This window comes from Lepisma saccharinum, chromosome 11, assembly GCF_977018435.1.
Source record: "Lepisma saccharinum chromosome 11, izLepSacc3.1, whole genome shotgun sequence".
Lineage (NCBI taxonomy): Eukaryota > Metazoa > Arthropoda > Insecta > Zygentoma > Lepismatidae > Lepisma > Lepisma saccharinum.
In genome coordinates, this window is record NC_139239.1 from 35,893,920 (window position 1) to 35,919,972 (window position 26,053).

The 26,053-nt window shown below is 41.1% G+C and overlaps 1 protein-coding gene across 1 annotated transcript in view; it reads right to left on the reverse strand.

Annotated features, from left to right (window-relative positions):
* Positions 1 to 1,244: 1,244 nt before the first annotated feature.
* LOC145995202 (uncharacterized) overlaps positions 1,245 to 26,053 on the reverse strand; it is a 79,218-nt gene continuing 54,409 nt past the window's right edge. Inside the window, exons 4-5 of the mRNA XM_083131762.1 lie at positions 6,460 to 6,552; positions 1,245 to 2,037 (exon numbers count right to left, since the gene is read on the reverse strand). Coding sequence (XP_082987888.1) covers positions 1,373 to 2,037; positions 6,460 to 6,552 — 758 coding nt within the window. The 3' untranslated portion in view covers positions 1,245 to 1,372. The remainder of the gene's footprint in view (positions 2,038 to 6,459; positions 6,553 to 26,053) is intronic.

Genomic DNA, 26,053 nt, shown 5'->3' on the forward strand with positions numbered 1-26,053 from the left:
AGATAGGCCCTCTCGGATGTCATAGTGGTAACATCGTCACCTTGTAATGAAGGGATGGGGACACATAGTTTTTCGGTTCCCACTTTCAACTGTAGGTCCAGTTCAGATTAGCCTATTTGTGTATAAAGTGAATTCAAATTAAAACACATTTGAAAATAGGACGCAAAGCCAACAGTAGAGTTTTAATGCTTTTCTGCAACCAAACTATTATTCCACATTGGTCTGGATTAAAACGAACACGTTGTTTTCTTTATTACACTTGGTAGAGTTTAAATCAGGCATTCAAAACTTCTCCATGTCAGGCCCTGGACGAAGTGTATCCAGCACTCATCTACGCTTTTTTTCGCACCATCAGCTAGCTGCTGCAAGATGCAGAATGATTTCTGAGGATTCATTTCCTTCGAGTCCATTGAAGAGCAGCGATTTGGCCAACTGTTAAGTGTAATTTTTAAACATATGTTTTTCATACATACTCCAGGATAGCTCACATGGAATTTACTGTATGTATAGAGAAAATATTACAATATAAATATGTTTTAGGCACACTTAACTCGTAAGAAACTGTGAGGCTGGAATGAGTCATCATGCATTCCCTATGCTGAAGATCTACAAAGAATGCTGAGGCAGGGAGCATATGGCCGAAGACTCTTTTGCCCCGAAGTGTCACGAAATATGCCGAGGGTGAGCGACATACGGTCGAGGGGAAGCCTCTCTTGGCTTTTACATGTGAGAGAATGGTTTGAATGAAACTGTAAAAGTAATTTTACAACAAAAACACAGTTAATAAATTAGCATGTGTTCTACTTTATAAGGAAATGACTCATTCCCTTCATTCCACGGAATAACCACCCATGATATATATATATACACACACACACACACACACTCAAAATAATATTACCTAGTGTCGAGGAGGCTGACGGCAGTGTCAGGGGGAAGGGCTCACCCCCCCTCCCCCTGGTCCCTGCCTGGCTACGGGCCTGTAACAGCACCAAATAGATATGACATAAATTCTCTCATCAGTTCCACTAGCATGAGTTCTGCCAGGTTAGCATTACAATCATGTTTATTGATTGTAAACCTAACAAGACATTGTCATGATTTTCTGAAAATACCATATGCAACATGAAACTTACATGTAATAAATAGTGTTTTATTATGCTTGTAACACACTGGAATTTATATCTTCTAGAAAATGACACAGTACAGTATCTTGACAGCTGGTTCGATCCTCAGGTGGAAATATCTGTACATAATACTAGTCACACAGGTCATGCATGTTCATAGTTTAACATTTCTCAATGGTATCTTCATTTTCACATGTTGCAAGAGTCTGTTAAATAATGCAAGTGATTTTCCATTTGCTAAAAGCTCAATTGAGGGAATAAATTACTTTGTCTCGTAAGGATGAGCCATTCTTGGCACCTGCGTAATTCTGATCAACGTGTGAAACATCATCTTTCTTCAAAGAAATGTTTTGGGATTCAGCCATAAGGTTCAACACTGGCATAACTGCTATATCCTGTTCAGAACTTGAAGGAACAGGGTCAGGATAAATGGCCACATTATTCCTCAAAGGACTCGGAGGATTTTTCTGTGGAGAACCAGCAGGCCGTTTCTTCTTTTTCACTTTCAGTGGCCTAGCACTTACATTCACCACCGTGGTGTTTTGACCAGTTTCAACTTCAGTCACACTCCCCAGTTGAGGCGTTGGATTCACACCATCTTCTACCTCACTTCCACTTCCTTCTATTTCTTGTTCAACTTCATCGTAGTCATCAACTTCATCATAGTCTTCTTCTGCCTCATCCGGCCCAAGACCTCCTCCATCTTCAGGTTTCAGGATAGCAATTCCATCTGCCCCAATGCGGAAACAGTCGAAGGTTATTACAAGAACAGGGACTCCATAGACTAGAGCTTCCAGATCAACGCAGGCATGCAGGTTGTGTCCTGGAGTGAAGATGTTGTGGAATCGAATGCAGCCTGATATGAGTGGAAATTGTGGGAGGGGAATGCAAATTGGACGAGGATTTTTGGCTGTAGAAATAAAATAGAATGCATTAATGTTATTCTTGCAGATACTTATGCAATAATGTTTCTAAACTAAAACTTGTATTATGGCAATTAATATTATTCATGTAAAATGCATAATACCAGACAGTGGTCAGGGGTGGATCAAGATAAAATTTTCACCCCGACAAGGTGAATTTTTGGCATCCCTCTACTTTCCACAATTGTCCTCCTATGTTCCACTTTCTCCTAATAAAAAACATGACCATATTACATATTTACAGTTTTAATGTTGAAAATTAATAGGCTTACTTTTTAAATAGTTTAAGTGTTACTGTTAAAGAACATGTTTATTGTAGGTATATGTTTATTTAATACATAATTTTAATGACATCAATGTAAGAGTAATTTCTTAGCTTAAATTGCTTCATAATTTTGCAATATATTTATTATGCTATGCAGTAATAATTTCAATTAATTCAATTAATTATTGTTACACAAATCCAACACATTTTAAAACAAATAACCATGCTTTGTAATCAGAAATAAGGTTTTGGTGCTAATCAAGGGGGATGCCCCAATTTGGCATGCCTGGGGAAGTCGCCTAGGTCACTTGGCCCTGACAGTGGTCAAGCTTAAGTGTGGAATTTGCACACTCACAATACAAAATCAGAGTGCTAGACACAAGCCCGTAACTACAATTGATCTCGAGGGGGTGCTTAGTAAACCAAATCCATTTTTCAAACAATTAACAGAAATAAATGTGTGGGGAAGGGTTCATTAAGTTATATAAAATTTATAAATATCATACAAATACTACATTTTCCTACATCTTTTAAAACATCTCTTGAAGTGTTAATTAACTGATACTGAAATCATCCTTTAAATACTCCATTTAGATGATACTGTTATTTATATCACACCAAAAAATGCACAATATTCAATCACAGTGCCTACAGTACATTCCACCCCCAGCCAAAGCAATGAAACTCCCCTTTGTTCCCAAATCTTTGGAGCTGTTGACCTTTGACGCAGATGGGAAGGGAATTTGCATGATGACATGAAAGTCACAGATTTCTATCTAAACGGGAGGTCACAACTGGGACAGTGAAGGTACAGATAAAAAGCTCCATATGAAAGAACTTACAAAGTCTAGATAATCTTCTAAATACTTGTAGCTACTTAAACTTCAGCTCATAAACAAGATGAGTGAATTTAATAGTTGCTGTTCATGTTCTGTGGATTTATCCTTAAAGTTGTGAGCCGTCTACATTTTCACTCTTCACTGCAAACAAATTATACAAAATAGTTTACCTAATGTCAAGATGAGGGGGGCTGATGGAACTGCTGGGAGGGGGCTGACGGCAGTTCCAGGGGGGCTGAGCTCCCCTGTCTGGCTGGACAGTGGCGAACTTCAGGTGTAGTGGAAACTACAAAACACCCACCGAACCCTTCATGTATCAAGTATGTATGTATCTTCTGCATGTTGTCACTATATCTTTCTTTTCACACTATGTTGACAAAAATATTCAATACCAGCTAACCACCCAACCCCTAGACAGGAGTAGCATGGGTACATAGAGTGTTCACCACTGGTGCCAGACATGGGACCCCAGAGGTAGAGTTTAGGACCTGTGAAAAGGACAAATTGCCTACATCTCTTTTTGTAACACTCTTTTCTTCTTGTGTCTTCTATATATTGCCCCTCTGCTCTTTTTTCCTATTTGAGCTTACTACCCCTCTTCTTGATAATTTATTTTTGTATAATCATAATCATCTTTATTTTTATCTTGATCTATTATTACATGGGTATGGACATAGTTAAGAAGCATGAATACAGTACATAGTATGACAAACTATAACATATGGCAATATGCCTCCCCGATGGTGCAGTGGTAGCGTCGTCGCCTTGTAATCAAGGGGTCCCGTGTTCAATACCTGGTGGAGGCACATAGTGGTTCGGATCCCACTTTAAACTGTAGGTCCAGTCCTGATTAGCCTTACTGTGCACGAAATGGACTTAAAACACTAAATCAATCAATCAATATATGGCAATAGTTATAAAATATTGTAAAAATACATACTAAATTTTTACGTAATGATTGTATATGCTTTCCCCAGTGTTACAAAAGGTAATCGAATTACAGTTAACGTGCATGCAAAGTAACAGAGTTACAGCTACAGTTACTCACTTTGCAATCTTAACTCAGTTATGCTTACAGCTTCTATAAAAAAATTACTACGTTACTTCTATAGTAAATTCATTTTATATAAAATACAACTAGTGTAACAGTTTCATGCATGAATTGCAAACAAGATGTTCTTTTTTCATTGATGACCATCTGCAATTAAAATTAATTTTGGTTATTTATAATTAACCTCACATGTTGAAATAACAATAACAAATTAGTGGCAAAAAATTCCACTTGAAAATAAACGACATCAAGTAAATAACTGTAGTAGTAGTATTGTTCATTTCGTAAGTTTTGGCCCCTTGTCCTCCAGTTTTGGAACCCAATCAATCGTCTCCACTGCAGTTATGGGCTCCTGGGTAGAGGCTCCCAGTCTACTCTTCGTGGTGCTGCTGTATGCAAACCCTTGGTAATTCTTGTTTTCTCTCCGACCATGCTCGGGACCTACTTGGTGGGTTCCCTTGTCAAGCATCAAACAAAAAATGCTCCTGTAGAGGATCTTAGCGATGGTACAATGTAGAAGTGAAATTTTTCACATGAACTTTTGCTGTGTAAAAGGAACTTTTCTTTTGCTATTATAGTTCAAAATTATAAAATCTATGATTTTATTTTTGGCCCACCTCATAAGGTAACTGGGGGGAATAACGCCAGGTGGCTATATCTCGAAAAGTTGAAAGTGAATTCGAAGTAAGTCACGTGATTCCTTTGTTCTGACGTCGCGCCATTCTTCCCAGTGTGAGTTAGCTGGTTGTGGTGAAAGTGGCTATTCGGAGCAGTGTTGCCACATGAAGGAAAATTTCCCTTTTGCAGGGAAATTCGGACTGAAGTTTTAGCCAAAAGGGAAAAGGGAATTTCGATGAAAAATATCACAATTTCAGGGAAATTTTAAGATTTCTGACTCGACATTATTACAGTTTATGTCAAATTCCAGTTTCATATTCACATTTTTATTTTTTCTGATCCTTCTTATTTCTGCTCCTTTGAATATAAGCCTGTATCTATTTATATTTCTCTCAAGTTTATTGTGCGTCGCTTTTCTATATCTTCGGATAATTGTAACGATTAGAATTAACGATTTAATGGATTCCTGACCATGATTTTAAACTGGGACATGTGACCAGAAAGCGATGAAGCTTACATGTAAAATTTTTTTAGGTGAAGGGAAAAAATGGTCCAAAAAGGGAAATTTTGCCCTTTGGAAAGGGAAATTGTGTCCTCAGATTGTGGCAACACTGATTCGGAGACGCTGATGTAAAATTGAGAAGGTAAGTTCTTAGTGTGCAGAAGTTTTTTGCTCACGTTAGAGGTTCGCGCTCTGTATTATTTTTGTACGTGGGTCGTTATTTTTTCCAAACATACTACTAACTAATTCTCTTTGTTTTGAGGAAGAAGCAAAATGCATTCCAAAAGAGGAACTTGCGTATTATGGGTAATAGCGCCAACTTCAATTTGGGGTAACAACGCTAACTTTGCTATTGTGTTTATTGTTAATATGAGATATCTTCAACACGAGCACTTATTGTTTGCTTTCGGTTTGTGTTTTAGATGCAACGGAAGTACACTTACAGTTAAAGTTATAGATTTCAAGAGATAAGAAACTGTATCAGTACTGTAGAAAATAAATAAACGTGGAAAATAGAATCTGTTTTGTGTATTATATACATTTCCATTTACTATATGTTTAAGTTAATATAATATATTATACGTTGCATGTTATGGCATCTTCTAAATAGTTGTAGAATGAATAATGCTTCAAGTGTGTATAAAGTGAGTAATTACCATTTATCTACTTTATTAGGACATTCTTATAGTATGGCGTTAACCCTACACATGTGGCGTTATTACCCGGCTGTGGGAAATAACGCCAAAATGCATCTTCTTAGAAAAAAGCTCTCAGAAAATTTACTAATTATTTGAAATAAAGAAATCATAATTTTTTGTTGCTAGCAAAAAAATGCATCTATTGCCTTATCCAGTTTTTACATTGCCAGATGTTTTTATAATGCCAGGAAAAATCGAAGAAGCTTGGAATGGTGTTATTCCCCCCAGTTACCTTATATACATTTATTTATCATAAAAATGAAGCTAATAATGTAAATTCTTACTTTGGACACACACACACACACACACACACACACACACACACACACATATATATATATATATATATATATATATATATATATACATTCATTTCTGATTTAAGAAACAATAATTTATAAAGAAAGTAGAAAATATACACACACGGTTCACGTACCTGAGACAGATGTTTGATAGAAAGACACTCCGTTCATCAGAACGTTTATACCCATGGAGAATTCGTCTGGGTCGTATGTCAAGTTCAAACAGCCTGAAACAGAAGTAATGATTACGTAATTTTGCTATGATAAAAAGAGAAAAAATAGAAACATAATGATATTACCTAAGTCTCCATGATAACATAGCAACATAGAACAAATAGACAAAAGTTAATTCTAGGAATAACTTTGTGTGAAGTAAATTCATACTGATACAAATAAGTATTGTAATCTGGTTATAACAATTTATCATGAATAATAATAGAAGGTTAATAATCTGTAATCATTACTCCCCAAGTTTAGTACCATAAAAGTTCCAAATAAATATTAATTTATTAACATAAGCCGAACTCTTTGCAATGAATATGTTGTCAGTTTCACACACAAATTTATAAAATGATCAGTGGCGTAGCGTTATAGTACGCCCGTACGGCCGGCGTTCCCAGATTTAAAATTTCAAAAATGCTTAAATGCTGTGATTATAAAGTAAAACGTGACTAATTTCATATATGTTTGACCTTCATGGCATTATAATGGCTATTTTTCGCGATCCGCTTGCAACGCTCCACTCTCAACACTCGTTCTAGCATCTTTTTTCAATGCCTTTCCCGGCTGGACGCCGAGCAGGTTCGGCGTACAGGACTCCTATATTCCTTGCTGCCTTTATGGAGGGAAAGCTTCCATTTCTACAGCACGCGCGTAAATGGGCTCTCTTACGCTGGCGTACGAGAGGTCTACCGTGATTGGTTCATGTGACCCTTCCTGCCTTCTGAAGCAGACGACAGCGGCAGAATTCTTACCCAGTTCTTCGCTCTTCGCGCTCATGCAACTCGTGCTGTGTGATGCTACAATACGCAATATTGACTGACGTAACTTTACCAATCTCAAATATACTGCTTCTTAATGGCCACTGCATTGTATAATTTATCGCACGAACAGCGATGTGTATTAGAAACTAAAAGATCAACACAGTTTTTGTCAAATAAGTTGGTGAAGTCCTCGTGATAGAAATTCAGCCTGTGGCTGCTCTACCACTTAACCCGCAAAACTATTATTTTTTTATTGTATTTTTTCGTTATTATCTAACTACTTAATATTGTGTGAATGGAAATGTTTAGCATTCATTTGAAAACTCTTAACATCGAATGGTCTCTGGAAAAAAATATTTTAAAATGTTTATCAGCATTCTCAAGATGTAATAAACAGTGGTCTGAATTACTAATCGGCACTGTTACGTCAGTAGAGTGTCCGATATTTGGATCATCCACTCTGCTTTTTACAGTGCGCCAAGACGACAGAGGTCCTTGGTTCGAATCCCGGCGTTAGCACGGGTGTTCTTTGTCAGTGTCCCTTCATCAATATCATCACTCATATTCATATTCGCAATTAACCAAAAGTGGTAGAAAAGCGAAGTAAAATAAACCAAATCAATCAGTAGTTGGATCGCCCACAACAATGACGTCTACTGTTGTGCAGAGGCGCTTGTGATTCAGGTAGGTTTTTAATGACTTGCGTCATGCAGAAAGATATAAAAAAAGGTATAGAACACCAGAGTTCAAAACATCTGTGGCATAGTGAGGCATCTAATTTTCTAGATAAAACATGCAATGATGATGTTTTATTGAAAACCCAGCTTACTTCAGGCAAATAATACCTGTGGCGACTAATACCATAAGTAAATATTAAGCAAGAAAGGGCCGACTCTTCCTTCGGACTTGGCGTTCCCACCCGAAATGTCCATGCTACGCCACTGAAAATTATAAGAATATTTTGCGATAATTTGCAGTAAAAGTGCAGAAAGAAGTCACGGAGAAAAACTATAAAATATTAGATGTTCAAAAATGACTCTTTTCAACTTTTCCAAAGTGGCTATCAAATTTTCCAAGTGAACAACATCAGCATTTCTATCACTGAAAGCAATTTTCCATAAAGTTAGTGTTGCCCACGGGACGAGACATGTCCCGTCTCGAAAACGAGACGAGACAGGCTTTTAAAAATTCGAGACGAGACGAGACTGACCATTTGTCCCGTCTCGTTTTCGAGACGAGACACGAGACGGGACAAATGGCTCTTGAAAAGTCTCGTCCCGTCTCGGAATTCTCGAAAAAAATACAAACAAAATAATTATTTACTCGGAATAAAGTATTTTTGTTTGAAACCTAAATCAGCGTGTATTACACCGAAAAAAAACGGGCCTCTCCGATGGCGTAGTGGCAACGTCGTCGCCTTGTAACCAATTTATGTATTCTAATAAAATATAGTATATTTTATGTTGCTGTGAAGCAACACCATAAATGCAGAGTAGTTATTTTGGAAGTTTAAGTGGGTTTTTTGAGAATTATATGTTATCAGTTGTAAAAGATACCTGGTGGAAGCACATGGCATAGTGGTTCGGATTCAACTTTAAACTGTAGGTCCAGTCCCGATTAGCCTTTCTGTGCATAAAGTAGACTTAAAACAACAATTCAACAACAATACATCCAAAAAAGCCGCGGTAGATCAGTCGTTATGGCGTCTGACTACCATGCGAGAGACCCGGGTTCGATCCCCGGTGGGAGAGAACCTGGTTTTTTTCCACCAGTTCAAGCAGCTCCGGCACCCACCCAGCGTCGTATAAAGTGGGTACCTGGAGGAGACTCTGGGGGATAAAGGCGTCCAGGGGCGTGGTGCTGATCACACCACTCCCACATTTGGCAATGATCAAGAAAGTGTGGGGCTCTAACACCACACCTCCTATACGCCTTCATGGTGTGGTCCATAGCACAGGGAAGTATTTTACCTTCTTTTTACATCCAAAAAAGGCTATCCTAATTATTTTTAACACTCTTTCGAAATCCAGCATTACTTCCATTTTTCAATGTATTCAAGCTTAATAGTTTCGTTTTAATAGTACTCCAGATTCAAGTGTAAAGCGACGGCTTCGGTGGTAATCAATTAAAGTAAAATGCACACTAATTAATTAATTCAATAATGTAAAGTATAACTGCACTCAAGCCATAAGGACTATAATAATATTATAATAAATATGGTTTCAGGGATCGTGTTTATGCAGTTGGACCTTTAAAGCGAGGTAACTTTGTTCATACAGTTATATTATTCTATTCTGTAAATTACGTAACACAACAAAAATGGGTGTGAAATCTATATAATTAAATAAATCAATTTATATTATACAGGCTGCCCTCTTACGCACAAACCACACACTCACTCACACATTCATCGGCAGATTACACAATACTAATTCTACTACAAATACTGTTATTTTTTGGAAAAATAGCATTGTCTAGCTTTCAGTTAAAGACGGTTGTTAGCAATTTTTTTTTTACTCAACGCAATATGATTTTAAGATTGATAATTATACTGAAATGATTAGAATATTATTTATTTAGGGTTTGGATCCATTATAAAATTACTTTCTCAGTTCACAAGGAATAACTACGGCGAAATGTTAGTATGCGAAGTAGATAATGTTTATGTCAATTTGGCTACGGAATATTGTGTAATCCAATATTTAGAATCACGCGCTGATATTGTGGATCGATATCCGACGGTCATAAAAATGCTTTCTTACCTTACGGCTGGACTTGGGTCATTGCTACCTGGGATGACATCTCAGATGGACACTCGATTAACGGAATCACTTTCACTTCCAGAACTTAACTTACGATTGTCAACCCGTATTCCTCTCTTCCTTTCTCTGGAGTAATCTTCGTTGAAGCAAGGATCTTAAGTTCGCTCAACAATGGATCGGTATCTCATCAATGGTTCAGCATTTCAACAATGGTTCAGCATCTCAACAATGGATCGGCATCTCAACAATGGTTCAGCATCTCAACAATGGATCGGCATCTCAACAGTGGATTGGCACATCAACAATGGTTCAGCATCTCAACAATGGATCGGCATCTCAACAATGGTTCAGCATCTCAACAATGGATCGGCATCTCAACAGTGGATTGGCACATCAACAATGGTTCAGCATCTCAACAATGGATCTGCATCTCAACAGTGGATTGGCACATCAACAATGGTTCAGCATCTCAACAATGGATCTGCATCTCAACAGTGGATTGGCACATCAACAATGGTTCAGCATCCTCAACAATTCACGATCTCTCACACATTGAAATCAGAGTTCACAGGGTTACGAATGCGGCGGTTAGCTTTAAATAGTTCGGGCGGCGTTTCTCAGATGTTATGCAATTATCGGGCTATAATTTATCACGGCGGTAATCAAATTCTCGCGACGACAGATGGAATTTTGTCGCAGACGTAGGCGCGATCGGAAGGGGGAAAAAACCCTTGCGGCTCTGTAGCGATCTACTCACCCATGATGTGGCTGTTCAACGTTTCGAAAACTAACAAAGACTCTTTTGCTAAATCAGCTAGCACGGATGCGATCCGAACGAATATTCCACTAGTACTGTCTTTTCCTTCAGCTTCGCGCGAAGACTTCCATGTCTAGCCTCTATGCTTAAGTCCTTTTCTACTTTCCATCCAGAAAAACTTGTTATCCGCCATCTACCCCTGTATTGATGAAATGCACCCTTGACGAGATTAGGTGATTGACCCGTTCATTGTCCATCAGCATGGAAAGTAGGACAGCTCAGCGTGAATGCTATCTTCTCAAGCGTCCTTTTGTTATCTTACGTGATTTTTGATCCTCAATTACGGCCTTATCCTTCACTCGATTTTTATTAAACTTCGGAATCTTGACTTTTAGAATGTGTTTTACCATGGTCTTGAATTTCTGCTCAATCGGTCCACTAGATCAAAAGTTCCTTTTTTCCGTTAATGTCCATAAGAACATATACAAATGCTGTTTCAGAGACGATTTGTCGTGGCCAAATGCAACATTAAACATCATCCACTTGCACATTGCCTTAGTTTTACTAGTATTAAGTGTAGAATTATACTGAATAAGTTTCTTAATTGGAATAATTTAATCTATAATTATTTTAATCAGATTGGTTAATCTGTAAGGCGTGATTTTCCGTTATAAACTTTCCCCCTCTTACACATGAATTTTTTCTGGAATTAGCTTTGCTGACTAGAGGAAAATTCATCCCACAATAAATTTCATAATAACGTAAAATTATGCCTACTTTTCCTTAAATTTAAAATGTCCGAATCAGGGACTCGAACCCTGGACTGTTTACACCATTTTCATAACCAATATCACAATATCACATAAGCACAATTATCATTACTATAAATCATTACCTTACATATTAAATATTTGCAAATGAATATTAAATATTTCTCATTCGTCAAATAAGTGAACTTATATATATATAAACCTTTAGACATACCTACACTTGATTTTCAAAAATGAGTACAATTACCAAACTTAAATCTAATGATTATATGCGTAAATCAATTTTCATAACTTGACTAAAACATGAAAATTATATACTTATAACTAATTTATTCATCATGTAGATATGGTTATATAAATGCGATTACTATAATTAACAATTCTTTAAACTTTTTACTTCATTATGTTATATATATATATATATATATATATATATATATATATATATATATATATATTTAGACTGTATGATATATATAGATATTTGCTATATACAAGTTTCTCTACACGTAGCTTGCAGCTTGGTCGTTGGTAGGATTTGTTTGGTTCCTTTTTAGCTGTTGAATCCACGAATCTCTCTTTTCTGTCGAACAATTCCATTTTTTTTTACATTATCGATGTGCTGAGGTGTTGTTTCTTTGCCATTTTTGCAGTTTGTGAGTTTTAAGATGTTATTTCCTAATCTAATGATGTCCCAATCTAACATCTGTCTCAGCTGCTTTCTTATCTCGCCCCTGTAGGAGTAGGCCACCGGATATACACGTGACACAACTGGTTCGTCACCTTCAACTTTGATCTCATGAGTGTATACTCTGCATCTGCCTGGTTTCTCTGAAAAGATCTCTGCATGTTCTCGTAGGATGTTTCTGAATTTTTCTCGGGCTTCCATGTTTATTTCGTTGAGATTAGACACTAATACATCAATTTTTTCCTCAGGGCTTAAGGTAGCGCAATTTTCTGTAACATTAAAACACTTTCCTTCCTCTGGGAAGTACATTCTATTATTTATAAATTCAGCTTCCTGCTGACTGACGTCGTCACATAAACGTAACGCACCTCTACGTAGGTTCAAATCTGCGCTATATTGTATAAGGAACTCCATGCCTAAAATAGCATCCACATTCAATTCTCGAACGACGTAAAAATCTATTAGAGTCTCCATGTCTCCTATTTTGCCACCTACTACCACGTGCCCTAGTGGTCGCTGTCTAACCTTGCCTGAGAAATCTACTAGCCTAATGTCCTTACTGCTACTAAGCTGCGGTTTCGTTATATCCTTAGAGATTTTCTTCCAGATCTGTTCCCCACATAAGTTCAATTCCGACCCAGTGTCCACGATGGCATTAATAGAGTGTTCTCCTATTTTTAACTGTATTTGAGGCGTTTGAGATGGCCATAATTTCTTGCTCGAATTCTCTGCAGCATCGCTTTCATCATCATCTTCTGATAAGTTATTTATGAACCAACAACTTCTTACTTCTATGTCTGTCTTTTTGTGTCGTCGATTCACAGGTGAGGATTGTGGCTCTAGAACCTTTTGCATCTCAGATTCTCCGCCGACACGAGCCGAGCTGTCGTCGGAAGGTGTTAGTTTTCCGCTCTTGCGCCGTGGCTGTTATCCCGACGAGTACCTGACTGGTAATCTGGCGCGTTGGGATTGAGTCCCCTACTCGTGGATGGTTGAGGCCATTGTTCGTCAGTCTCTTGCTTCTCATTGTTGTAGGCGGTTCTTACTAAATGAATAGCTTGTGTTCTGCCTTCTTCCATACGATTGTCTTCCTCCCCACGTGAAAATCGTATGTCGCCACGCCCTCGGTAACCTGCGTTTGTGTTCTGTCTGCCTCCACGGTAGTTTCCTCGATTCGAGCGTTTGGTATCCCTGTCTCGCTGTCTTGGAGGACTGTACTGCGATTGTTCTTGTCGATTGAATTGTTGTCGACGTCCATTGTATGTATTGCGTGTAGTCGCCATTTGCACTCGTGGAAAATTTTCTCCTCTCTTCCTATCAAAATTATTATTCCCTCTTCTGCTCGATTGATCTTCCCATCGATGTTTTTCGTTCTCCTTCAGCAAATCCATGTCTTCAAGGATAAGCGACATTCGGTCAAAATTTTCTAACACATCTCCTGTAAGCTGCCTCTGTACATAGCTCGGGTACATGGCTCTGATGGCCGTGAGGATTTCTATCACTTCTGTTCCGGGCTTAAGCGAACGGAATTCATTCACCCTCTGCCAGAAAAACTGTTTGTATGTGAGCTTTCCGTTGACGTCGTACCGCTTGTTTCTTAACTGGGTAACCTTCCTCTCTACCAACGATCTGCACTGAAATTGTTCAATGAAAGCTTTTTCGAAGGTGCTAAAGGTCTTGAACGCTGGTACCTGGTGGTCTAACCAAATGCGTGCGGAACCGCGAAGAAGTTTCTGGATGAGCTTCAGGTAATCCTCTTCGTGAATCCCATATAAAATGCAATCTCTTTTGAATTCTTGAAGAAACGTGGATGGCAAAGTTTCTGTCTTCTCTTGGTCGAAAATCATAAAGTTGTCCAGTGAAAACTTCGAGGTGGCCACACTGGTCTATACCACGGAGTGGACTCGCGAGCAACTGCTATCCTGCTCCATTGTCACGGTAGCTAGTGACATGTGAAACGCAGTTCGATATAAACTATTTTTTGTTTATTGATTCATTTTATGCACAAACATGAAAGTGTGAGGTTTGATTTATTTTGTGAATAAACTTGTATCCGAGCCAGACGTCGGGAGTTGGGGACGAGTTTTTCTTGAGTGACAGCCGCCGCTTAGAACATGACATATTTGCACCAACGCGAAGATAAGGAAAGATTATTTTCGTCGCTACCAGGCCTGAGTCGCAGCGGGCGGGCTAACCCATGTTCACGGATGACCAGAGAAATCAGCTGGAGCTTGTAATGATGCGATCATTACTGGATCCTTTTTTATGTTATAAATTGTGTATGTCTATGTCTATGTCCTGTACGTTTGAGTTCTTGGCCGTTGGGGAGCGGTAAGTTTCCAGTAACGGTTTAGGTCATTAGCGGGGCCTATAAAAGGAAGGGAAGGCAGCAGTCGGCCTCAGATGTTTCGGTGCAATTCGGCGAGGTAAAGAGGTGTTGTTTCTCTATGGGGCGAAACGAAGAATCTTTCTTGATAATATGAATAGGCGGATACTTTAACTTTCTTTCTTTCTTTTAATACACACACTTGCTCTTTTCACACTATCCCAATAGTTTATTTCATGTGGGAAACCGGGTACACAACACACATACCTTCAGCCACCTTTTTTGGTACTGAGGGTTATATTTTTTTTTACTCGTGGAGCCAGTGGCTACGCGAGTCTACACACTCTCTTCGGGAAGGGGGGACAGGGTACACCGGAATGTAATTTTGCGAATAACGGCCAAGAATTAACTTCTGTAAATATATTATGAATAAACCTATATATATCTAAAAGGAAATGGGCGTTATACTATAATTTGAAGAAATACGTGTCTATTGCCTAAACTAGCATCCACAGAACTTCAGGTACTGCAAGTTTTGAACCTCGGGACAAGGATTCAAAATGTATGGTTGTGTATATTGTGTATGTTGCTGAGAATCAGCTTAAAAGCACAAAATATATCGTTACATACTGGGGGCTCATAGTCGGGATATTTTTTGTAAGAAGTACTGAAGGCATATGTTATTGCGAAGTGGAAAGAAAGTAACAGAAGACAAAATGGCAATTCAAATAGACAGGGAGCTCATTGGCAAGTTGCTAGGCAATGCGAACTTGGAGGGAAGGCCTGAGGAAGATATTGTTGGGGAACTTGAGAGACTTTCTCTAAACCTTACGCAAGGAACTTCGGCAAGGACGGGCGAGGAGAAAATGAACAAAATCTTGGAAAAAAGCAACATAAACATTCCGATCTTTAAGGGAAACGTCGGCGATGTAAGTCCACACGATTATTTGTATGAATTACGCAATTATCAGGAAATCATGGAAATTGGGGATACTTTCCTCTTAGATAGAATCTTGCCGCTTTCGTTGAAGGAAATCGCTGCAGATTGGTTCAGATTTTCGAGACCATTCGGCACTTTTAGGGAATTTGAGAAGGCGTTCTTGGAAGAATTCTTTAGTGTCGATTACGACTCGGAAATAGCAAGGATCATTCAGAACAATTACCAGTCACCAGACCAGTCTCTTCTTGCATTTATTCGACACACCAGGAAGCTTTTCGCAATGAGGGAGAAACGGGGGACAGAAGACGAGGTCATCCAGCACGTTTTGAAATTTTCCCATCCTAAATTCAGAACACACTTGTACAACAGAACATTCGCAACAATCAAAGATTTGGAAACCCATTCTATGGACATTCAAAAGAGATTGTATTCAGAAGCCCTGTACTATTGCCCAGAACTGAGGGACAACAGTTCACCGCAGGTGTTCGCCCAGCCTTTTCCTGTGAGTGGAACCAAGCAATTAGCAGCCGCGGGGGCAACGAACCTCTTCGGCAACGTGAGGACAGAAGTATCGATGAGCGCCATAAATCCTGGACTGGTCAACCGGCTAAGCTTTTCCGGGAATGTTGGGACCCCGTCGAGAGCAGAAGAACCGACGAAGAGAAGGGGGATCCGTTGTTTTCGGTGTGACGGTCTTGACCACAAAGCCGCCATGTGTACTGCTCCAAAAAACTCGTTAGGCCCGAACAGAGCGACACCGCCATCGTAGCAGGCGCTGCGTGGAAGAAAAACAAAGGGGGGAGTAGGAAGATACGCAACTGCAGGAATTTCACTTCTGGCGACAAAGAGCCGTTAGTCCCCTGTAAAATCAATGGAAAGGACTTCTCCTTATTCGTAGACACAGGGGCCTCTGTGAGCACTGTAAATTTAGAGGTCGCAAAACAACTGGAAAAACAAGGAAATAAGATTAACAATAAACGTATCAATATTTCTTTGGCAGTAGGCTCTGTACAATCATGTGGGGAAATGTATCTTACTGTACATTTGAATGGGGTGAAACTTAGGCATAAATTCGTCGTTTTGCGCGATTGTTTCAAGGGATTCATCGCAGGTCGTGGGTTCATAAGGCAAGCCGGATTATCTTTGCACTTGAAAGAGGGAGGCTACAGCTTTGCAGACAGTGACGTCATCTATTTGTTTTCTGCGGAGAAGAGGGAAGCGGGGATGAGTCTTCCGATTCTGCAGGGGATAACGTCGACTGTGGAGGCTGAAGCTGGGGCAACCGCGACGGTAACCGCGACGATGGGAAAAAGTGAAACATCTGATGCAACAACCGCGACGATGGGATATTGCCAAAGACGTCCCGAAATAGCAGAATTGATTGAGCGTGCAGAATGTTCACCAGAAGTAAAGAAGAAATTAGCAGATATTTTAAACATCTACAGTAACGTCTTTTCTGAAAAACCTGGCGTTACACACATCTTACAGCACAAAATAGAACTAACCGATAGGACACCATTCTATTCTAAGCTTCGTATTTTGACTCCAGAAAAGCAGGAAATAATGGATAACTGTATCGATGAGCTGTTAGCTGGGGGTTTCATTGAGCCCTGCAAATCTAATTACATTAATTCACCGTTGTTAATCAGGAAAGGGGATAAATACAAGGTGATCCTGGATCCTCGAAAGACAAACGCAGTAACAAAGAAATCTAGGAATGAAGTCCCGGATATGTTTGAATCTTTGAGTAAATTAGGCAAGGCTAGATATTTCTGTAAATTAGATTTGGTAAACGCTTTTGGCCAGCTTTTATTGGAAGAAAACTCACGCCAATACACGGCTTTCAACACTTCACGAGGAATCTTTCGCTATTTGAGATGTCCCTATGGATTGAGCATGATTCCTAACACACTGGCGAAACTGATGAATATTGTCCTTGGAGAGCTGCAGGGTGTCTCATGCATTGCTTTTTACGATGACATTTTGGTTTATGGAGAAACGGAGGGAGAATTGTTGCTCGCGCTGAAAGAAGTTTTGGAGAGAATGCACAAGGCGAACTTAACACTTTCACCATCGAAGTCCCAACTTTTTACTTCGGAAGTGGATTACCTGGGTTTCAGAATTTCTCACAAGCAAGTGATGTGCCACCCATCCAAGATTGAGTATTTGGACCAGATAAGGGCTCCGAAGAATGTGAAGCAACTCCAGAGCATTTTAGGATTCTTCGGATTTCTGAAAGGTCATATTAGTCACATGTCAGAGTTGACGAGTCCTCTCACTGACATGTTACGTAAGGGAGTTCGTTTTCGGTGGACGGATGTTCGCGAAGAGTGCCTGACCAAACTGAAAGAAGCAGTAAAGAATAACGTTTCTCTGTACATTCCTGTACTGAATGAGCCGTTCGTCATCTACAGCGACGCGAGCGATAACTGCGCCGGTTTCTTACTAGGACAGAGGGACCAAGGGGGGAAACTGCATGTTGTATCCTTTGGAAGTAAAAAGTTCTCACAAGCCCAGAAGAACTACAGCACAACGCACAAAGAATTCCTCGCTCTGCTCCTTGCAGTCGAGACTTTCGACAAGTACATCTGCCACGCTCCGGCAGTGGAAGTTTTCACTGACCACAGTGCTCTGACCACGATATTCAGTACTGAAAACAAGAGCGCAAAGATGTCAAGGTGGACCGCTCGTCTCTCGCGCTACCCTCTGCTCATCAAATACGTGAAAGGAGAGCTAAATCTGGTAGACTTTCTATCGAGAAATGAAGTATGCAACACCCATCCGTCTGAGTACGACGGGTTACCCGCAGCTCAGGAAACATTCCCCCTGGAAGATGAAAATGATGAAGGTTACGTAAAATTCGAGATGGAAGACGGAGTTGTGATCGATTCGTCAGATATTCCACAGAAACCAGTTGCTGACCTCAGTGCTTTGTGCACTATACAAAGCGCGAAGCAAATAAAGAAGAAACGACGAGAAAATTTGCTTCGAGGGATCAAACTACCCAAGGTTCGTCTCTCTAAAAGTGAAAAGATGCAGGGCTTTTCATTGTTGCCTTTTTCCGTGGCCGAGGGGAATGAAGAACACGAACCGCTGGATCCGAGCAGGCTTCTGGACACCACTTCAATCATTTCAGAGCAAATGAAAGATAATTTTCTTGCAGACTTAGGGAAGACTGTTAGGAACGAGGAGGTGGAAGGGACGAAGATGTACAAGGAAAAGTTGAAGACACTGGCCAAATCTTCGTATTTCGACGATGATGGAATCCTTAGGAGAAATTTGCCTGCAGAAAAGTACAAAGAGAAAGGAACTGGCAAAATATGGGCACCTCTTTCTCTACGTGCACAAATTCTTATGTCCTTGCATGATAGTGCATTCGCTTCTCACCCTGGAAGATTGAAAACTTTAGCAAAGGTCAGAGAACAATACACGTGGCTAGGCCTAACAAAAGACGTTATTCAATACTGTAAGTCGTGCCAACCATGCTGTGTATTTAAAGGGGACACGACTAAGAAGCAAGGCTTCATGGCAAGTAATAAGGAAACAGAAGTTGGCAAGAACTTATACTGTGACATTCTGGGACCAGTCGTTCGTTCGAAAAAGGGAAATTTCCAATACGTTCTAGTATGCGTCGATAGTTTTAGCAGATTTACTATCTTGCGCCCTCTTCGCGTGGTGACTGCGAAATCTGTGTTAGAACAATTACTGGATATATTCTCGATCCATGGATTCTACCCAAGAATCTCCACTGATAATCAAAGCATTTTCAATTCCAGAATGTGGAAACAGATGATGAAGATGTTTGATTCCAAGCAGATCAGAATTTCTCCATATCGCCCGCAGGGCAATCTCGCAGAATGCTACGTAAAGGCAACTAAACGTGCTCTTTCCACACTAATTTCGTCGCACAACGAGTGGGCGTCATCGCTACCGTACGTGCAGTTTGCATTGAATTCACAAGTTTGCAACACGACCACATTCAGTCCAGCATATTTGCATTTTGGACGTTCTGTGAGGGGTCCTTTCGAGAAGGCCAGGGACGCTTTGCCTCAAGGACCCGAAATCAGACAGGAGGACATCTTGGAATTCGTGGAGGAAACGAAATTCAGGATAGAAGAGGCCAAGAAGATAGCTTGCAACAATCAACAGCGCATGCATGATGCACAGAAGAAAGTATATGATAAGAAACGCCGCAAGTGCACGTTTAAGGTGGGGGAAAAAGCTTGGCTTAAGGAACATCCTCTCTCTGATAAGGCCCGCGGAGTAACCAGTAAACTCTCGGGGAAGTTCTCTGGACCACACGCAATTGTGGAGCAAACTTCGGCAAATACTTTCAAACTAAAACACAGCGAGGACGGAAGAATATTGAGAGCCAACAGCGATCAGTTAAAACCTTATTCTTCGCCGCCTGAGTTCGCGAAGAAAGTAGCCGGGCAAAATTCAGCGAAGGGAGCGCACGTATCTTCTCCAGAAGACGAGAATGAAGATGTACCCCAGATGCGTTACAAGCTGAGAAACAGATTCTGATCTAATTTCAAAAGGGGATTTTTGTAAATATTGTATATAGGGATTTATCTAACTTTTCTTTATTTTTTATCTTTCACTTATTTTCTCTCTCTGATACCTCGCACCTACTCGTGCAAACGTTTCGTTCCGCAGTCAACAAAAGTAACGCAAAGTTAGTGCGTATTCTTTTACCGCGTATTTTCGTCGAGAAGCCGCAGTTCGGTGGTGAGAAAATCCAGTGAATAGCAGTGACAACTCTGGATGTAGAGCCATTTAGACCCATTCATGTGGAACCCGGTCGAAGCGGTGTCTTCCGATCTCGGTAGGAGCGCAGAGCAGTGGCGTTGCCGGGAGTCGAACCAGCAGCCTTGGTGACTTGGATGGATTTCCAGGAGACTGTCTCTAATTGGTCCAGGAGGAAGGTTGGAAGAGATGCTGAGTGGGTAAGAATCGACGTGGGTTAACCAGCTCCAGTGCTGAGGGACGATCGCGGATCTCGAAGTACACTTGTGGACAAAATTCGTGTGAACATTGACTGTGAATTTCGGGTGAACTGTTAAGTGAACAGAAACTGCGAACAAGTGTTTTGTGTATATTATTATTATTTTTCTAGGTTACAGAACTTTGATTTTCCTCTCTTCAGGAAGGGGGGACTATGTAATGATGCGATCATTACTGGATCCTTTTTTATGTTATAAATTGTGTATGTCTATGTCTATGTCCTGTACGTTTGAGTTCTTGGCCGTTGGGGAGCGGTAAGTTTCCAGTAACGGTTTAGGTCATTAGCGGGGCCTATAAAAGGAAGGGAAGGCAGCAGTCGGCCTCAGATGTTTCGGTGCAATTCGGCGAGGTAAAGAGGTGTTGTTTCTCTATGGGGCGAAACGAAGAATCTTTCTTGATAATATGAATAGGCGGATACTTTAACTTTCTTTCTTTCTTTTAATACACACACTTGCTCTTTTCACACTATCCCAATAGTTTATTTCATGTGGGAAACCGGGTACACAACACACATACCTTCAGCCACCTTTTTTGGTACTGAGGGTTATATTTTTTTTTACTCGTGGAGCCAGTGGCTACGCGAGTCTACACACTCTCTTCGGGAAGGGGGGACAGGGTACACCGGAATGTAATTTTGCGAATAACGGCCAAGAATTAACTTCTGTAAATATATTATGAATAAACCTATATATATCTAAAAGGAAATGGGCGTTATACTATAATTTGAAGAAATACGTGTCTATTGCCTAAACTAGCATCCACAGAACTTCAGGTACTGCAAGTTTTGAACCTCGGGACAAGGATTCAAAATGTATGGTTGTGTATATTGTGTATGTTGCTGAGAATCAGCTTAAAAGCACAAAATATATCGTTACAAGCTCAAGCCTGAAAGGATCCAGGACGCGTCGCCGACCGCGCCTTTCAAGACAATGGACAGAGGTCATTTCCATTCCCTGAGAAAGCGAAGCCAAGCCACTAGAGCGTCCTGTTCAACGGAAGAATTCGAATCTCTTATATATAGGCAGTACTATGATTCCAGACACAGTTTTTACCCGGATTTCACAGAGAGAGCATCTCCGCGCTACACTCTCGCGTGATCATTGTTTTGTGTCCGTGGACTTTGTTTCCTTACGTACCGTGAGCGAATCGCAGATAGAGGGTTACCAGTGTGCGCCTTATTTTGGTGAAGATTACGCGGTGATTTGTTTTTTGCCAAGCGTTAACTACATAATCATGGGCGGCTAAAGGAGATTGAGAAGGGAGTCTGTCGACTTCCCTGACCCCGCAACGATGCATCGCCATCTTCCGATGAAGCCAGTCAGCCAACGCCAAAGACGACACCAAAGCCAAACACTGCCCAAAGCCCGAAGGACGTTTTCAGAACGACGCCGATCGAAACCCGTCACCAGAGAGAGAGATTGAAGGACGACTCCAGAACGACGCCGATCGAAGCCAGAGGGAGAGATTGAAGGACGACTCCAGAACGACGCTTCCAGAACGACGCCGAATCGAAGCCCGTCACCAGAGAGATTCCGAACCGGCGCGTGACCTCGTACATCCGACGCTAGTGGCAAGAGGAACGCCCGAAGTACTAAGGAGGTGCAAGTACACCAGATCGTCGCAATTATTCTTCGTCGCGATCGACCTCGGAGGACAATTTCGCCACAAAGGAACCGTGTGCAAGTCCCGCGTCCAGGAGAGATGAATGACCGCGCCATGTAGCAGAGTCTGGTACAGTATACTTCAGAGGGTCTCATGTACATGTAAACGTGCGTCGTTAGTATCAACACCGTACAGTTAACGCCGAAGTCTCACTTATTCGCAAAGTTACTCAGGAAAACCCAAACCTAACTTCCGCGTCTAAAAATTGTTTTGATATTGTTGTAAAAAAGGGTAATTTCATGTTCAGATGTTCAAATTTAATTGTCTGCATTCAGGGTTAGAAGCTCCATTTCATTTCTTTAATATTTAGTATAAATTGTCAAAGTGTGCTCCATTTCTTGTGTAACCGACCGCCCCGTCGCGCCATTTAATTTGTCAATACTTGACTGATGAGTCCTTTTAATTGTGGAAAGCGTAGTTGTTTTTATTGCAAGGTCGTGTGCGTGAAATAGTATTATTTGTTGCATAGTGGTTTTTAAGGTAATTTTTGCTCGCGCCGACGATTGATTAGTGTATTCCGGCAGCTGGAGCCAATTAAGTTTTTGCATCACTATGTAATTGAGTAGTTGTTCTCATTGGACGAGAGAGGCTTGTGTGTAATACCCCCGTCCGAGAAACTTGTATAATGTCGTGCTTACGACTGGGTGCAAACGTTCAGTCGAACGAAAGATTTAACCACGCCGACCCAATTGTCTTAGTTAACCGCTTTCCGAGGGCTGGCACTCAAGTTAATTTAAAAGAGCACAGGAGCTGGCAGACAAATGCCCTAAATTCACATAAAGGTTTAAAAAATTAAAAGGAATGATATGTTAATGAGATCCATGATTTGTATCCATACTTCACATGTAAAAATACCTCATGTGTGTGAAAGAGAGATAGCGTGAATGTTGTGAGAGTGAGGAGGCTTTGTAAACAGTTGTTGATTGCAATATTTTTTTGTTGTTACAATATATATTCACTTTTTTACCGTTCGTCAGTGTTGTTATTTGACGTTTTTCAGGTACCAGATATTATGCTATTAGTGTTTTATGATTGTTCGAATCTACATATCAAAGGTAAACAAAACAGTGTAACATTTCAAGGTATTAATCTCCGCCTCGCAATAGTATGACAATAAACGACCGTCTCAGTACCGAACTTGATAACTGGACCGTGAGTCACGACCGGTTTCCCGTACACATAACGACGTTTGGCCCCGTGCCGGGGTATGATTGACACGTCATTTCGGGGACCGTGAGTGCACTCGTTACATTTGGCGCCGCGAACATGGGACGGCAAATTTTGTCATTCCTTTCCAAGAAAGCCAGGTTGCGAGAGCGGTAGAAATTTCATTGTTGTATACGCCACGCATAAAATTCTTGTGTTAGGTTCCTGGTTATTTGTGTGTTTTTCGTTTTGTATTTCGAGGGTTATTTTGATGTATTTGTCGTAGGTTCACGTGTAAGGACACGTTTTTGGGCGTAATTGGTAACAATAGGGCATATATTTTTTCGGCGAAAGCAGCAAGGGCAGCTGCATAGGGCATTTTTATGTACTTTTTGTGTACTATTTTTGGTTGTTGGCGTAATTTATGGCATCAGGCTGAGTTGCGGGATAAGGGATTCCCGACGGACCTCCTTTTTCTTTTTATGTATCGATTTGTAATTCACATTTTGTGTGAGCTCGCGTAAGTTTGCTTAACTGTTCCAAAGTGCGACAGAAGATTGAGCAGATAATTAAGGAAAGGCCTTCATGAGATTAAGAAATCGTCGTATAAACTGTTTGAACAAGAGTGACGTCATGATGGTTTGCGAGGCTTGTGGAAAGGAATTTGCTGATTTCGAAATCAACAGCGAGGGGGCCAGACCGGTTTGTCTTCAGTGCAAGGGCCCGTTGGAAATGGAAAGGGAGATACCAAGTGCCCAAGGGGGTACATCGTCACGTGCGGACAGCGACCACAGCAAGGAACAAGATGATTTAGGAAGTGGCAGTGGTGCCAACCACTTCCAGCTAATCCTCCAGACGCTTCGAGAAGTACAAACCATCGTCGAGGGGATGCTGCAGACCGAGATGCAGACCGACGTACGAAGAATGGAAGAATGCCTCCAAGGAACAGTTCGCGCCTCCGGAGAAGAAATGACGCAACAACTCCTCCCAACGATCCAAGAATCCGAGGCTCAAATCAAACCCAGGACCGAGGAGACCGACGCTCGCATCATGGATCAAGGAGCCAAGGTGGCAACACTGGCGCAGAGCGTACGTGAACGAGAAGGAGCCTTGCAACACATCGGCCAGCAAAGCGCACAGCTGGAGTTCCTTTGCAATCGGAGCAACGATGCCCTCGAGCGACAAGTGCGGCGAGCAGCGAACCCAGCGGAAGGGAATTCCGAGAAGATAAAGGGAATCGAGGAAAAACTACAACAATTGAACGTAGCCGACGTTCCGGGATCACCGCGAGAGCCGGCAGCTATGACGTCATCGCAGCCAGCTGAAGTTCCTTCGCCTTCAAGAAGCGCGAGTGACGCAAGGCCGACTACAGGTGTCAACCGAGGAAGCGAAGTGGAATCGGTACTACATCTTCCATCGCCGCGACCGTTCGAAGCCCAAACTTCAAGCCAGGACGACATACGGCCTGAACCACCGTCCGCGGAGAGAGCTTTGTTCCCGCCCGAATATGAGAAAAACTTCAAGAAGTTCTCCGGGGACGTCAGGATATCGCCGTCTGCCCTCGTCGAGGAATTCGAAGCAACAGCCCGGGAGTTAGGACTGGCGGATGGAGAGCGATTGCTTGTACTGAAAGGCTGGGTGCAAGATCGAACACAGAACAAGCTGGATCGGAATGAAAGACACTTTCATTCGTACTCGGCGTTTAGGGAAGCCTTCCTGACGCACTTTCCACGCTCTATGCAAGTGAAGGGAAAGATCAAGAAGCTGTTGTTCATGTACGACGGGCCTTATTTTTGCAGAGAAATGCAAAAGGTGGAACTGCTCCGACGAAAAGCGCCAAGAGTGGTTAGCGCGATATAAAAGCACGAGCGAGTCTTTGGTTTGAATTCTGATCAGGATGTGAGGTACATTTATCCTATTTTTGTGTAAATTATTGAGAGTGTATAATATGTTTATCTATTATGTAAATTGGAGGCATCATTTATATCGTGTGTGTTGTGTTATCGAACTGGTTGACTTTTCTTGTACAGGGTGTTAAAAAATTTGTTGTCAAAATTTCGTGCCCCTGAGTAGTAAAAAATTTTATTCGCCAACAGAATTTTTTGATCGGAAGGAGGGCGAGATGTCACGGTAGCTAGTGACATGTGAAACGCAGTTCGATATAAACTATTTTTTGTTTATTGATTCATTTTATGCACAAACATGAAAGTGTGAGGTTTGATTTATTTTGTGAATAAACTTGTATCCGAGCCAGACGTCGGGAGTTGGGGACGAGTTTTTCTTGAGTGACAGCCGCCGCTTAGAACATGACATATTTGCACCAACGCGAAGATAAGGAAAGATTATTTTCGTCGCTACCAGGCCTGAGTCGCAGCGGGCGGGCTAACCCATGTTCACGGATGACCAGAGAAATCAGCTGGAGCTCAAGCCTGAAAGGATCCAGGACGCGTCGCCGACCGCGCCTTTCAAGACAATGGACAGAGGTCATTTCCATTCCCTGAGAAAGCGAAGCCAAGCCACTAGAGCGTCCTGTTCAACGGAAGAATTCGAATCTCTTATATATAGGCAGTACTATGATTCCAGACACAGTTTTTACCCGGATTTCACAGAGAGAGCATCTCCGCGCTACACTCTCGCGTGATCATTGTTTTGTGTCCGTGGACTTTGTTTCCTTACGTACCGTGAGC